The 13,321-nt window shown below is 32.3% G+C and overlaps 2 protein-coding genes across 2 annotated transcripts; one reads left to right on the forward strand and one right to left on the reverse strand.

Annotated features, from left to right (window-relative positions):
* Positions 1-1,905: 1,905 nt before the first annotated feature.
* LOC132755805 (cerebellin-2-like) lies at positions 1,906-3,394 on the forward strand. The gene is made up of 2 exons (XM_060746724.1): positions 1,906-2,414; positions 2,882-3,394. The coding sequence occupies exons 1-2, from the start codon at positions 1,982-1,984 to the stop codon at positions 3,346-3,348; spliced, it is 900 nt and encodes a 299-aa protein (XP_060602707.1). The 5' UTR covers positions 1,906-1,981; the 3' UTR covers positions 3,349-3,394.
* Positions 3,395-5,047: 1,653 nt separating this feature from the next.
* On the reverse strand, positions 5,048-8,956 carry LOC132755803 (uncharacterized). Its single transcript, XM_060746723.1, has 7 exons — positions 8,678-8,956; positions 7,976-8,138; positions 7,298-7,481; positions 6,699-6,828; positions 6,168-6,290; positions 5,568-5,677; positions 5,048-5,278 (listed from the first exon to the last, which is right to left on the reverse strand). Exons 1-7 carry the CDS (start codon positions 8,763-8,765, stop codon positions 5,108-5,110), a joined length of 969 nt encoding a protein of 322 aa, XP_060602706.1. The 5' UTR covers positions 8,766-8,956; the 3' UTR covers positions 5,048-5,107.
* Between the last annotated feature and the right edge of the window lie 4,365 nt (positions 8,957-13,321).

Raw genomic sequence — 13,321 nt, forward strand, 5'->3', positions numbered from 1 at the left:
ATCAGTACAAATGTTTTCCTGAATATAAGCCAAATTAGGAAACCTTACGATGCTTCCTCAATAGAATCTTCATAAACTTTCCAGCATTATAGGCTATAATTCTTAATACGGAGTTAAAATACGAGTGGTTATATCACTGCACACGTGAACTCGAACGGTACATTTTGTTGTTCTGCAACTTTTCACTAATAAAAGTGTTTATTTACGAATTTTAGATTATATCAAGATCAAAATTAAGTGCACCGAGGATTCACCTCAGGTCATTTTAGCAGAAGAAGGATTAAGTGCGTGATGGGGCGCACCATGCTTTTATTCAGACTAAGTCCGTCAGTGATTTGCTCCCTTATCAATCTTATCATCAGTGTAAAAGGCCATACGCCGTTGTGTTAAGGTTGACCGCGTTCATTTTTGTGATGATAGTAAGAATTAAGTGATTGAGATCACACTGTGATAAGGTGGAATCATTTGAAAATGTATAATGAAAATGTACAATGACATACAAACTGAAAACATGTTGTGTTGGGATATTTGATCAAGATATCCACGTTATAGTTTGTTTTATTATTTATACATTTACATATATATATAACGTAATATTACAAAACCATTCACTTTATTTATGTGCGTACTTTATGTTAGTATTTGAATTCTACAACAGTTATTTAAATATATGATTTTATAATAGATTCTTAATATTGGGCGTGTTAATTTCCCGTTTGTCAACCATATATTAATATCTCTATAGAAATTCATAGAAATCATCAACTCCCAAATTTTCAAAATTGGTGGATTATTTCGCTTTTTTCCGGCAGTAAGAAACACTGGAAATTTTAATGTCATAAATAAACCGCCTTCCACTTGTAACGTTTACTTGACAATACATGACATCACACAATACAAAATACACAAATAATACACGAGACGGACCCACTTCCTTAAAAGAATTGTAATTGTCCCATTCTTGCTTTCATGGGACTAACAACTACTGAGGACATTACTTAAAATACAATCGACCGATACAGATCTGAAATACTTGAGATATTATGTTCTTTCCTGTTCTTATATGTGAAAGCTCCAAGGAAGTCCAAAAGCCTCAAAGCATCAATATGTGTGAAATTGTAATGAGTTTTAGTCCTTTAAACGCTTTCAATTTAGGGTCATTTTGCACAATTGAAATATTTTTTCTTAAAGAAAAAGGGAATGAGCGATTGATCTGAAAATGTGCACTCATGTTATAAGTCCTACATAAATTAAAACACAAATCTGGAGAGAAATTAAATCAAGTCACTTCATATAAAAAATCTCAGTCAAGTTTATTTAAGACATAAATCTAATTTATGATATGGTATCCAAATTTATCTAATTGGCACTTTTATGATTTAAAAAGTCTAAAAGGGACACTTTAAACGACTAAATTTGCTCGATTTTTCATTAGGTATGATTCTTTTCTGAGGTTGATTAGTCATTAAATGTCTCCTTAACTCATATGACAACAAAAGAATGTTCGACTTAGTATTTAAAGTAAATTTAAATAGGAAATGTAGTTAATAATGTTTTACATTTTCAAAAAATATGTGAACATTTGTTTAAAATTGTATAATGATAACAAAGTATGTTTTGCATGGCAAGATAATGTTCAAAAGTGTTTCATTTTTAATCAAAATCATGAAACGATCTTTAAAGTTGCAATGTAATGAAACCGGACGTGATGAGTCATTGCCAACAGATGAGTATGAAGCCGGGTAAGTCTGCAAATCCAATGCAGTCTTGCAAGACTCTTGACTGCTTGTAGCTTTTTTTCTATATTGATAGTGAAAAATATTAAACTTTGAATATCCTGTTCCAAATTCATACCTGGGAAAATCCATGACACTAATTTAACAAGTTCAGGGTTAAGTGCCATGTTCTTATCTCTGAACCTTCCAAATATCCACGTCATCGTTTAAAGTTAAACTTAAGCTAAAGAACTTCTGTTTTAACCATGGTTCTTATGGTGATTCTAGTTTTTGCTTTAAGTCATACTGTTGCAGGAGGTAAAACTCAAACTGATGGTCACGTAACTGATTCAGGAATACAGGAAGTTTCCAAGCGTCTTAGCTCGCTTGAGGTTAACCTGAAACGTCAAGCAGAAGACAATGTTGTCCTTAAGCAGACGGTAGCAGATCTTCAAGAAGAAAATCAACGGCTTTTAAGTCAGGTCAGTAGTTTACAAGCGAGCGAGACGGACATGTTTAAAGCCCTTAATGACATGCAGAAGAAAGTGGACCAGATTGACGCCTGTGATCAGAAACACGATGATAATATGCATGACGTCGTTGAGTATATAACAGAGCCCTTATACGAAGAAATAGAACCTGAAAAAGAGGATAAAATCAAAGAGCTATCCGAGACACAGCCTAAAGCTCAAAATAAAGGTGAGAGTGTTACTATTCATAAATACATGCATATGTCAGTCACATAATGAAAAACCGGCATCTTCATTCAACTTCAATGCAAAACTACATTTTTGTTCTTCTGAAGTGATCTATCCTTTTAGCTATGATAGGACGTGTTCAACTATCATTAACCTTTTACAATTAAAACACAGAATAACAATTGGATGAACATTGATAATGATAATTGCCTTATCAATAGATAAACAAAATGGGCGATATACCGACAGTGTTTTTCTTTTTTGTGCTTCTTCTCTCGTATTTCAAAGCAATTCATTCAAGAAAGTTATGCCAAGTATTGAAACGTTTACGAACATAAAACTTCATTCAAATGTTGCGTTCCGCAAAATATATATAATAAAGAAATATATGGCATATTGATATATCAATTTATATTTTATATAAAATGTACAAGTTTTCTTTTAAAACTATTACTCATCTATTTGCAGATGCGAGAAAAATACGAAGGTCCCTTCAACGCCGGGAAAATGAATTGAATGTTTCCTTTTTTGCTACTCTCGGAAATCATCTCCAACATCTTGGAGCAAGTCAAAATATTGCTTTTGATCGAGTTATTACCAACATAGGTAACGGGTATAACAGCCATGCCGGAGACTTCAGGGCGCCTGTTGCCGGAACCTACGTGTTTTCCGTTACGTTGATGGCTTACAGTTCTTCAACAACCCATTATAACATTGTCAAGAACAGTACAACCGTGGCCAATCTCTACGTCCGTGGTATAGAGTCGCCCTATGCGAGCTCCAGTATGACGGCGGTCCTTCAGCTTCAAAAAGGAGAAGATGTTGCCATCAGAAACGTTGATACAGATAAGATGTTACACGGCTCACACTACAGCGCTTTTTCTGGTTTTCTGCTTGACCAAGACTTTTCAAGTCCTGCAATCGTTGGGAAATAAATGTTACTAAATTAAATGAACATCTGATTTTAGCGAATAATAAAAAGAAATTTTCTCTTAATTAAAGTTTCGTGTTGATGTATTTTATAAGATATGGATATTGTCAGACTTTTCACGTTTTCTGCTATTAAGACAACAGCGTTTTCTTTGTGTACTTAACGTCGTGTACAATTAGTTACTACAGTTATGATTCACATAGCAATTTCCAAACCTATGTTTTCATTAATGTACGAGCGGATAAATAAGTTTAATAAATTCGTACAACTCGATATTTAGTTTACACAATTAAAGATTTTTTCCATTCATTTTTATGCAGTGTAAACCTTTGTCTGTTGAATGATAACATCCGCTCAGCCAACAAGTACATTTTTGCTCTTAATTGTTGTTTGAAAGACAAAAATAGAAATTCGTAAATGCTAGTTGGACCACTTAAATCACCCGCCATACAGTTTAATCCTGTGAACAAGTGATTTGTATCTGCTTCAAATTTTGAAGACGAGATTTCGGGACGATGAGCTCAAGGCTACTATAGAGTCTTGGTTTTGGGATCAAAGAAACGTATGTGATTTAAAAGACTGATCAAAAGAAAAGTAAGCTAAATGCAGTGAAGTAAAGACGGAACACATCGAACAATAATATTGAAACTATTTTCCAATATATGAGTTAATTACCATAGTTCTTCAAACTCACTGAAATCCCCTTGTATTTTAAAAAGCATTTTAATCCAAAAAATTTAAAAAGACCAGTCTTGTGCGTTTTTAAAAGTTTATTTTTCATTTTGGTATCCCGTTTTAGTTTTTTTTTCAAATATCCGTTATTATCCATTTAGAATAGCCATCGTTTACTTCTTTTCGTGTGTTTTGGTAGTACAGTTATACAGTAGATTCAATATTTTGTATGGAAGTCAAAATATTTTAGATGTCATTAAGATATCTGGATGAGTTTTGCATGATAAGCATAAGTGCTAATTCAAAAATAGGGTCAAATACGCTTGAAATTAAACAGTCATATACGCAGTATTATTCTTTAAATTCAAATACATGCAAAGATCAGATCTAAGAAAATATAGTTTTGCTTTGTGGTCTGTTATTTCATTTCTAGGGTCCGACAAAAGTTTGCTAAATGTTTTTTTCACTTTCTCTCAATGTTAACAATAAATCTGCTAAATGTCTTCAATAGACTTTTCCCGCTTCCGCATTTGTCAATATTAAGAACATTAAGGTGATAATATATCGACTGCAAAACTGAACTCTGTTTGACGGGTACACAATTGTCAAAACTGAAATGGGTGAGGTTAAAACCGAAGTATATTTTTTGCAGCTCTGTATAAGTCCAATCATTATTGTACTCAACAATGTATATTGACCGCTTTATTTTTTTATATAACAAATTGCTTTGATTATTTTGACAGAACTTTGATTTTCAAAGTACGATATGGATTTGATGGCAAATGTTTGGACGCACAATATTTGTGCATACATGGAGTTGTTGTGGACTCAGAAAATGAAGACGAGGCTAAATTGATAAGATTAGATCCAATAAAGATTTTCATTGCAGGATTACATGGTTAAAATGCTGGATGTATATTGGTAGGTTTACATTAAGGTATGCAAGAAACTCTGTTGAATCTCTTCGAGTTATGTTTATCACACAGACTTTTTATTATACTATTTTAACACAATAAATAATAACTAAAATCTCAGATATTATGCTTTATCACCCCTGCACGAACACGTAATTCTTTCATTACAATGTATATTTAAAACTTGAGCCAGTATTCAAGAGCCATGGGCCTAGCTGGCGCGACGGCCAGATCAGTTATGTAAACTGGAACCCCCGTCAGGTAAGAAGTGTACGCTCCATTCTTGAACACGGTTATTCGCACTTTTGTCACCTTAAGTCCTTGCATGGAACTGAAGTCAGCTTCAACCTACAGCAAAAGAAATGTATAAAAAATGAGAATTAAAGTTAATGTCTAATGCTCTATGACGTAAAATAAATGCTTAAACTTGGGTTTATAAGAATTATTATCATTTATGATAATTTCCTTTTTTGCTCTCTGTCGTACTGGTCATTTTAAGACTTTACATCATATGCAATGTTTTCTGTTTGTTTTCATTTATTGTCGCAAAAAATGTACCAAACATCCTAAACTTCCACTTGATTCACGTGCTTGTGACATTAACGTTAAATAAGCCATAGATTAAGGTTAATCTTACCGATTTCACGATGGGGTTAACTTTATCCAGGGTATGATCGTAGACATCTTGGATTTTCTTCAGTTGGTTTTGCAGAGTGTTGTTCTTATCTACTATTGCACTTCCACAAACTATGAAAAAGATAAGCGTCAATCATAATAAATCATGCAAATGTCTTTGTTTTGTTTTGCATGCTTGTTTCTTGTTATATGTCGATTTTAGTTCATTTCCGTTCATGTATTCGATCCACCTTGCAGGCCTTCCTTGATAGCTACCCAATAACCACTGCTTTCTCTGCAGATTATCAACTACTTACCCCATATGATTACTGAAAGACAAGTGACAACCAGACTAAATACAAATGTATTAGTTTTACGATCCATGACATAGGATCGAACAAGCAACTTACAATAGTCCGATACTCTCACTACTTAGCGGATGGACTCTATGCAAATGTATGCTTATAAGCCAGTGTACATTTGTATTTCAAAAACAAGTGTAACGACAAAATCTTAGAAGAATAGGAATATAATACCAGTTAAAGCAAAGCATCTGCCTTAAATTCCTATCTTAGGAAATCATGTTTTATGTTACAAAATATATCATCATATTCATTAATACCTGCTGTGACAACTTCGTCTTCTGTTGGAAGCAGTAGCGGTCTACAGGATGTACATTGCTGCATGCATTGTTTAACTTTCGGATCGATCACTTCGCGCTTCCTTCGTCGTTTTCCTAAAAGATCTAAACGAAAGAAAATAAGGAAAATAGATGGTGGGCGTAGGTAATTGGTATTCAAACAAGTTCGTTTATGTTCAAGAAGCTTTGTTACTCTCCGTAGTTTTATCAAAATTAGATCCCACCATGAAAGACAAATGTTGTGGACATTGTCGTGAATGAATTATTTCAAGATATTACCAACAAATCCAAAACCAAATAAAGCCAATTTCAAGCTGCTTAGTACAAAACTTATTTCTATCTGGTAAAATACATTTTACAACATATAGTGAATAGTTTGAATGTTATTTTAGCATACAACTTAGATATTTATCACAAAAGCTCGGACATTATACATTGAATCTAAACAATTTTGGAAATTTGTGGTTTCATATTTTTGGTTAAAAAGATGGTGACAGCAAATATAAAAAATACCTTTCAAATCTTTCAGTTTATCTCCAATGAGTGACCCAGTATCGATGGTGAAATCTTTAATGTCTTTGCCCAGGTTTTTCAGACTGTCGACAGCTTTTTTGATTCCGATTTCTATTTGTTTATAAAGGAACTAGAAGACAAAATAATCCCGTTTATTTACAAATACTCATAGATTAAAATAAAAGAGGCAAAAATGAACTATATTCTAAAAAACCATTAGCATCGTCAGATGCTAACGACCTATTCTTTCCCTTATTATTGCAAAATGACGAAGAGATATTGGACTTATGTATCTGTTGATGAATTACGATGATCTTTATCCTTAATACGATCTTGATGATGATGTTGATTGTAATGATGATGATGCTCATAATGATGATGAAAATGATGATGATGATTATGATGATCATGATGATGACAAAATGATGTTGCTGATGCTGCTGTTGCTGATGATGATAATGATGATGATGATGATGATGATGATGATGATGATGATGATGATGATGATGATGATGATAAATGTGATTATCATGATGATGACGACGATGATATTGATTATAATGATGTGATGATCATGATGAACAAACAGTAAATACTACCTTAAACTCTTTCGGCAACTTGACGGAAAGGCCTAGGTTTTTGAAGTAGTTGATAAAACCACCGGCTTTGTCTCCAATTAATTCCACAGCAACATCAACTTTCTTGCCTATGTCATCTAGTGGTCCCTTCAGATGTGTATATGGATTAGCAAGATTCAAAATGTCTTTGAATGTCGGCGATTTTCTGTGAAAATTCACTTGTTTCAATATTTACATTAATCTATTTATTTGATATTATTTATTTATTTATCTATTTGTTTTATTCATTTATTTATTTATTTATTTATTTATTTCATTTTATCTTGAATTTCCACTTGACACGTGCACTTGATTAAACAGTTTTAATCACTGTTACTGCAGTGTAATTAAGTCGGATTAATGAAGCTAATGGTTGTTCCTTTTTATTACATGTATAATAAGTGTTCTGAAGAATAGATGTATAGCAAAAATTTACAACTGTACAAATAGTAAAATGGTTCATACCACTTATCATGTTAGAGTTTAAGTACAAGATTTTAATCCTCGCAAGACACCGAAAACGAAAACAGTAAAAATGTTAAAATTACATTTCTCGTATCGAGCTATCGATGTTATTTTAGACTCAGCCATTTGAGTCGGTCAGATTAATTTAAAAAAGAAAATAAATCAATAGGAAAATGGATGTAAAACTTAACTTACTTGCATTTACTCTGTGCACATGACTTGCACAAGTTTACTTGTGATTCTATTTTAAGTTTACAAGCGTCTACTAAAGGTGTCAGTTCATTACTGGCCTCAACAGTCCTATTAACTTCGATTGCAACTTGTTCTAGAAGTGTTTGCCGGAATATTTGAAGAAATACTGAAAATTGTAAGTAATTTATGATAAGCATTATACAACATAGGTGAAATATTTAATAAATTACCCAAATTTTATGATCAGAAGAAATTATCTAAATCAAGTAAATTTTCATAGCAAATTCTCCTCTTAGCTCCTCTATTTACAGCAAACTCCATGTCGGATGTTCTTATGATCATATAGCACCTTTCGAATTTCCTGATGGAGGAGGACCTCATGTTCTTTATTGTACATTATTTACATTATTTCGGAGGTATGCTGACAGTTGTGGGCTGTTGAGTAGAACCACCGACTTTGTAAAAACTGACAGGATAGATCAAAACGCTTTTCCTTATTTTAGTTATTAATCATCAACTTTTTGATAAGCAAAGACGTATAGACATTTTGATCAACGACATACAAACGTTTTGAAGATAATGGCCAGATATAAACTGGTAACTTGTTAAAAAGACTAAATAACGAATATTGCTATAATACATTTCAAACAAACGGCAGACAAATTATTCGACATAAAGTAAGAATTAGTGAAACCTCTTACAAACCTTTGAAGGAATCCGGACTGATTGGTGTAAATTGCCCATAAGTACTTCCAGTCACTAAACACACCAGAAATAGCCCTGACAACATCATTTCTCTCTGTTAGTATGAATGCTCTGTGTTACGGTGTATCCTCCGAGTAGCAGTCAGCCCGGCAAACGGCTAAAAAGTAAGAGAAAGTAAAAATATGCCCCTTGGAAATGTTTCTTCTTGTAGATATACAAAGACAAAAATATCGAAATACTATAAGTAATATTCAAAATAAAAGTTTTTTTTATTTTGTCATCAGAAGTCAATTCGTTTTGTTGAATACGATTAGCAATACGCCGTACGTCGAGTTTATTTATACACAATGTGTGTGTAGCGAGCCATACCGAACGTGTAAACAAAAATATATTTTACGTCAACGTAACGTAGGTAAGCAAACGAAATGTAAACATTTCACGGTAACGGGACGTTCATGGGAAAAGCCGCAGTCTTTACTTCACACTATGTAAATTTAAAGTAATATGGAAATATACAAACATCTTAAAAAGAGGAAACGATAATTAAAACCATTATAATTATGTTTACAATAAAACGGTTGTCACGTGAAGCACTTCTGCTATATTGTATTAAATCCTGTTATAATATAATGTACTTACTTTGGTTCCCAGAATTTTGCTGACGCTTCTAATCACCGTCCCTTATATATACATTTTGTAAGTCTTATTAACCCGAGGGTTAGTTGAAATAAAGCAAACAGTTCAATTGATTAACACGGCAATTAAACGTCATTTAAAATGATAATAAGCCGCCTTAAGCCACGAAATATGCTTTATTTCCTACACGAATTGCAACATCTTGTAGATGACAAATGAAAATAAACTAAAAACAAATTCTACCGAAAGCTGTGAAGGTTCGTTAAATTACTACAACTACAAATATTTTATTGCATTACAACAATATGTTCCATTGCAATAATTAATATTTTCAACACAAAAACATGCAAATTCATTATTTTATTATTTTAAAACCCGTGTAACTGACATATTCAGAACTTGCCTTCCCACGCACTCAGGCAAACCGTTTTCCGGGATACTCGAGAGAAAAACAATAACAGGAGTTTTTATAGCGTTACCAAGACCAATTGAGAACGAGCTAAATAGACAGTCTAATGGGGACATACAACCCTATCCTTCACACCAACGGATCGCGGGTTCGAGCCAGTGGGGTGACGGTTACTTCTCCATCAAAGTATACATTTTGTTACAGTAAACAGTAAGATACATTTTGCAATAGCTTTTTTAACTATGCAAAAAATCAATAATCCAAGTGACCAACGGAAATATCGTCTGGTATGTATCACTAACGTTCATTTTTCATAATAGTCGGGGTAGTCTCTTTATAACTTGGGTGGTTTTTACATCATATCCTAAACATTTTTCATTGTCAATTTATTGTCATTCTCTTAGAATAAACTGCTAATTAAACTGAACTTGGCAGTGAAAAAAAAAATAATATCACTAAATTGCTAATAATAAACCAGTTTTGTAACTGACTGGCCAAATTGGATAAAAATTATAGAATTGATTCTTATGGTTTGCTGGTGTCATTGAAATTGTTATTTCCAATTGTTGATAAAACCATCTGTTTCATATATTGAAAACATATATCAAATAGCTTAAAGCTTTGATATTTATCATCATAGTTGATAAATGGAAATGCACGATAGTTTCAAAAATAAACAAAAAATAACTGACGCTCATCGTTTACATCCGCAAGCACTTACAATATAAAATAAGTGCAGTGAACTTGTTTTGCCTGAGCTGAAAATTCACTTTTACGTACTTAAAAGTATTAATCAAACAATTTCTCAATTAACGTTAATAGCATGTAATCACGTGTATGTATAAAGAAATAAAATCGTTTATTTGTATCAATCAAAGACCCAAGATATCAATAAAAAGGAATATTGATCTTTATGTAGTAGATAAATGCCGAAAACTGTCAAAAATGTAAAATATTGCATTTCATGAAGGTCGGGTTATATTTTCAAAGAACCGTTTATATGTGGCCAGATAACCTGTCAAAAATCTTTATAATGAATAATATATTTTGTTTTAGAGTATATCTCTTTTGATTAAAAGCAAACTCGTGTAATTATCTTTATTCTTTGTAAATTTCAATGCCTCAGCTCTTTATTATTCTGCACGATATGCATTAATGAAAAGGACAAAAACATTTGGGGGTAGTTACACAGATGTTGTTTATGTTTTCTGATTGTTGTTTTTGTTGTTGTTGTTATACATTCATTTATACACCCATCAGTTTAAAAAAAATGTACAACCGCTCTTTCAGAATGCACGTGTATTCTTTATCTTTCCGGTGCATATCCGCACTTTAAGACCACACGAGTATTTGGCGACAAAGCTTTAATTAAAGTTTACCTTATAACGAACAACTAATGACTACTGACTTATAATTCAGAGAAAGACCTAAAGTAGTTGTTTAAGTATCAATACTACATTGTCATTTCGTCAAGTAAGGAATAATGACTTTTTTTCATCTTTTTTTCCCTAAAATTTTAGGGGAAAATAATGCATTAGGAAATATGATAAGCTATTTGTTGTCCGTATCTAAACATACTCTGCACATGTTTTATATTTCCAAAAATAGATTACATCAAGATATATATTATTGATCAGCGACAGGGACTAATTGAACACAACGTATGCGTCTAATGTGTAATATGTAGAAACTTTAAAGACACCTTATGCCTCAGAAGCAAATATTTTTTACTTCTTTTGAAAGGGAAAAACATAAATGTTGTAATGTCTTTATAATTGTTTAAGACAATGATGCTTGTTACCTGATGTAAAGTAGCGCTGAATGTGAAATAATTTGTCATAAAAATAGCAAAATGTTAACAAAGTAGTATTTTGACTTCCATGCAAAGTACTAATTCACTATAACTGTACTTATTGCCAGAAAGCAACAGATGGAAAAGTTGTTTCAGGTAATAGGCTTATTTGAAATTTTTGGGATACTATAAAAGTACACTAAAATAAAAAAAAAATATCTTCAAAAAAAATTCCCGAGGCATAATGGGCCTTTAAAGGTTGACAACTTACAAAAATGACAATCTGCTGATCAAATTATTCATATTCGTAAAAACCAACCAAATTACCAGTCATGTCAGAAAGTAGTATTTCATCACAACAACCCAAACCGTACACTATGTACAGATAGATTTGACAGTCATGCAGTAAACAAGTATTTACTTTACCTAGTAACAGTTGTTTTTACAAATACATTTTTAAAAAAACATCAGTAAATAATTATAAATTTGTCATTCCAGGTAAAAAAAACAAATAAAGATGAAAAACGTCACAAGTCTTAACCTTTAGATTTCTCATTTGTCTGTTGTTGTTTGTTTGTTGTTGTTGTTGTTGTACGTGTGGGTCATGCAGCACATTTGCGTGTGTGCGTTCGCACGCGCGCTTGTGTGATTGAGGGAGGCGGTAATAAAAGTAGCTATAGATAATTTGTATGAACAGTATTTCACAGTATTTTAAGGAACTCTAATGAGATCTAAAACCAACAATTTCAGTTTTTTTAAACTGATCAACTTGGGGTCATTTAATGTAGAAATGTATCACAAAGAAATATACTCCAAATTAAAATGAAAATGGTGGTTTTGTGCGACTCTTTGTCTGATTGGAGTAAAAGCTTTTATTTTTGTGTCATTATTCTCAATAAGAGTAAGTATTTTAGAAAAAAAAAAGAGTAGGCGAATGATCTGAAATCCTGCACACAAGTTTTTGGTCCAGATTTACATTAATTATACGAGTGTTGTCCCAAAATGTCGTATATTGAAAAATGAGCCGTGTCACGACAAAACCAACATAATGGTTTTGCGACAAGCATGGATCCAGACCAGCCCGCGCATCCATGCTTCGCTCCCCCTATTTTTAAATAGGAAACATACGATGAAAGAGTTCTACCAACCCCGGGGTTTCCAGGTGGTCGACCAGTATGAAACGAATGTTTTTTGACACCCCAATTCTTTTCCCGGGTAAAATCTTATTCTTAAAATATTCGAAAAAAATATTTTATTTTATACTTTTTTTTTATAATTGTTTTAAAAAAATACAAAATAATACAGAAGAAGAAGAAGAAGAAGAAGAAGAAGAAGAAGAAGAAGAAAGAACCATAATATGAGTATATGCCATGCAATAAATGCGCTTAACTGAACTCACTTTAAGCATATAATATAAATGTATTTTTGAATCAATTTTTTTCGTATCCACCCCTGAGTTAATCTTTTAATCGGAGCCTCGGCCCCATGCGCAACTGCAACATTTATAGGGTCTTGTAAAGGGCATGCACTTAGACTCTGGAATAAAAATTTTAAAATTTTACCCTTTAAAATTTAGAATAAAAAAAACCCAAAAAACAAAAAAAAATAGGTCCAAAAGGGAACGGTCAGTAAAATTATTTTCCCAAAAATTCCAGAAAAAGAATTAAGAAGCTACATTTGAATTTAAGAGGAAAAATTTTCTGTAAAATTAAAATGAATGAGTTTTTTTTGTTCTGAAAAAAAATATATATACAGCAAAATTTGCCGTTTTCACACAAAAAACCAAAAAATAGTTTCGTTTTTCGAA

Source organism: Ruditapes philippinarum, unplaced genomic scaffold (genome assembly GCF_026571515.1).
Source record: "Ruditapes philippinarum isolate M1 unplaced genomic scaffold, ASM2657151v2 ctg2752_1_1_1_1, whole genome shotgun sequence".
Taxonomy (NCBI): domain Eukaryota; kingdom Metazoa; phylum Mollusca; class Bivalvia; order Venerida; family Veneridae; genus Ruditapes; species Ruditapes philippinarum.

Excerpts from the sequence above, each read along its gene's own strand:
- LOC132755805 (XM_060746724.1), top strand. The coding sequence starts at position 1,982 with ATGGTTCTTATGGTGATTCTAGTTTTTGCTTTAAGTCATACTGTTGCA. Across the intron at positions 2,415-2,881 it reads GCCTAAAGCTCAAAATAAAG|ATGCGAGAAAAATACGAAGG; the intron begins GTGAGAGTGTTA and ends ATCTATTTGCAG.
- LOC132755803 (XM_060746723.1), bottom strand. The coding sequence starts at position 8,765 with ATGATGTTGTCAGGGCTATTTCTGGTGTGTTTAGTGACTGGAAGTACT. Across the intron at positions 8,139-8,677 it reads CAGTCCGGATTCCTTCAAAG|TATTTCTTCAAATATTCCGG; the intron begins GTTTGTAAGAGG and ends TACAATTTTCAG. Across the intron at positions 6,291-6,698 it reads TAAACTGAAAGATTTGAAAG|ATCTTTTAGGAAAACGACGA; the intron begins GTATTTTTTATA and ends TCTTTCGTTTAG.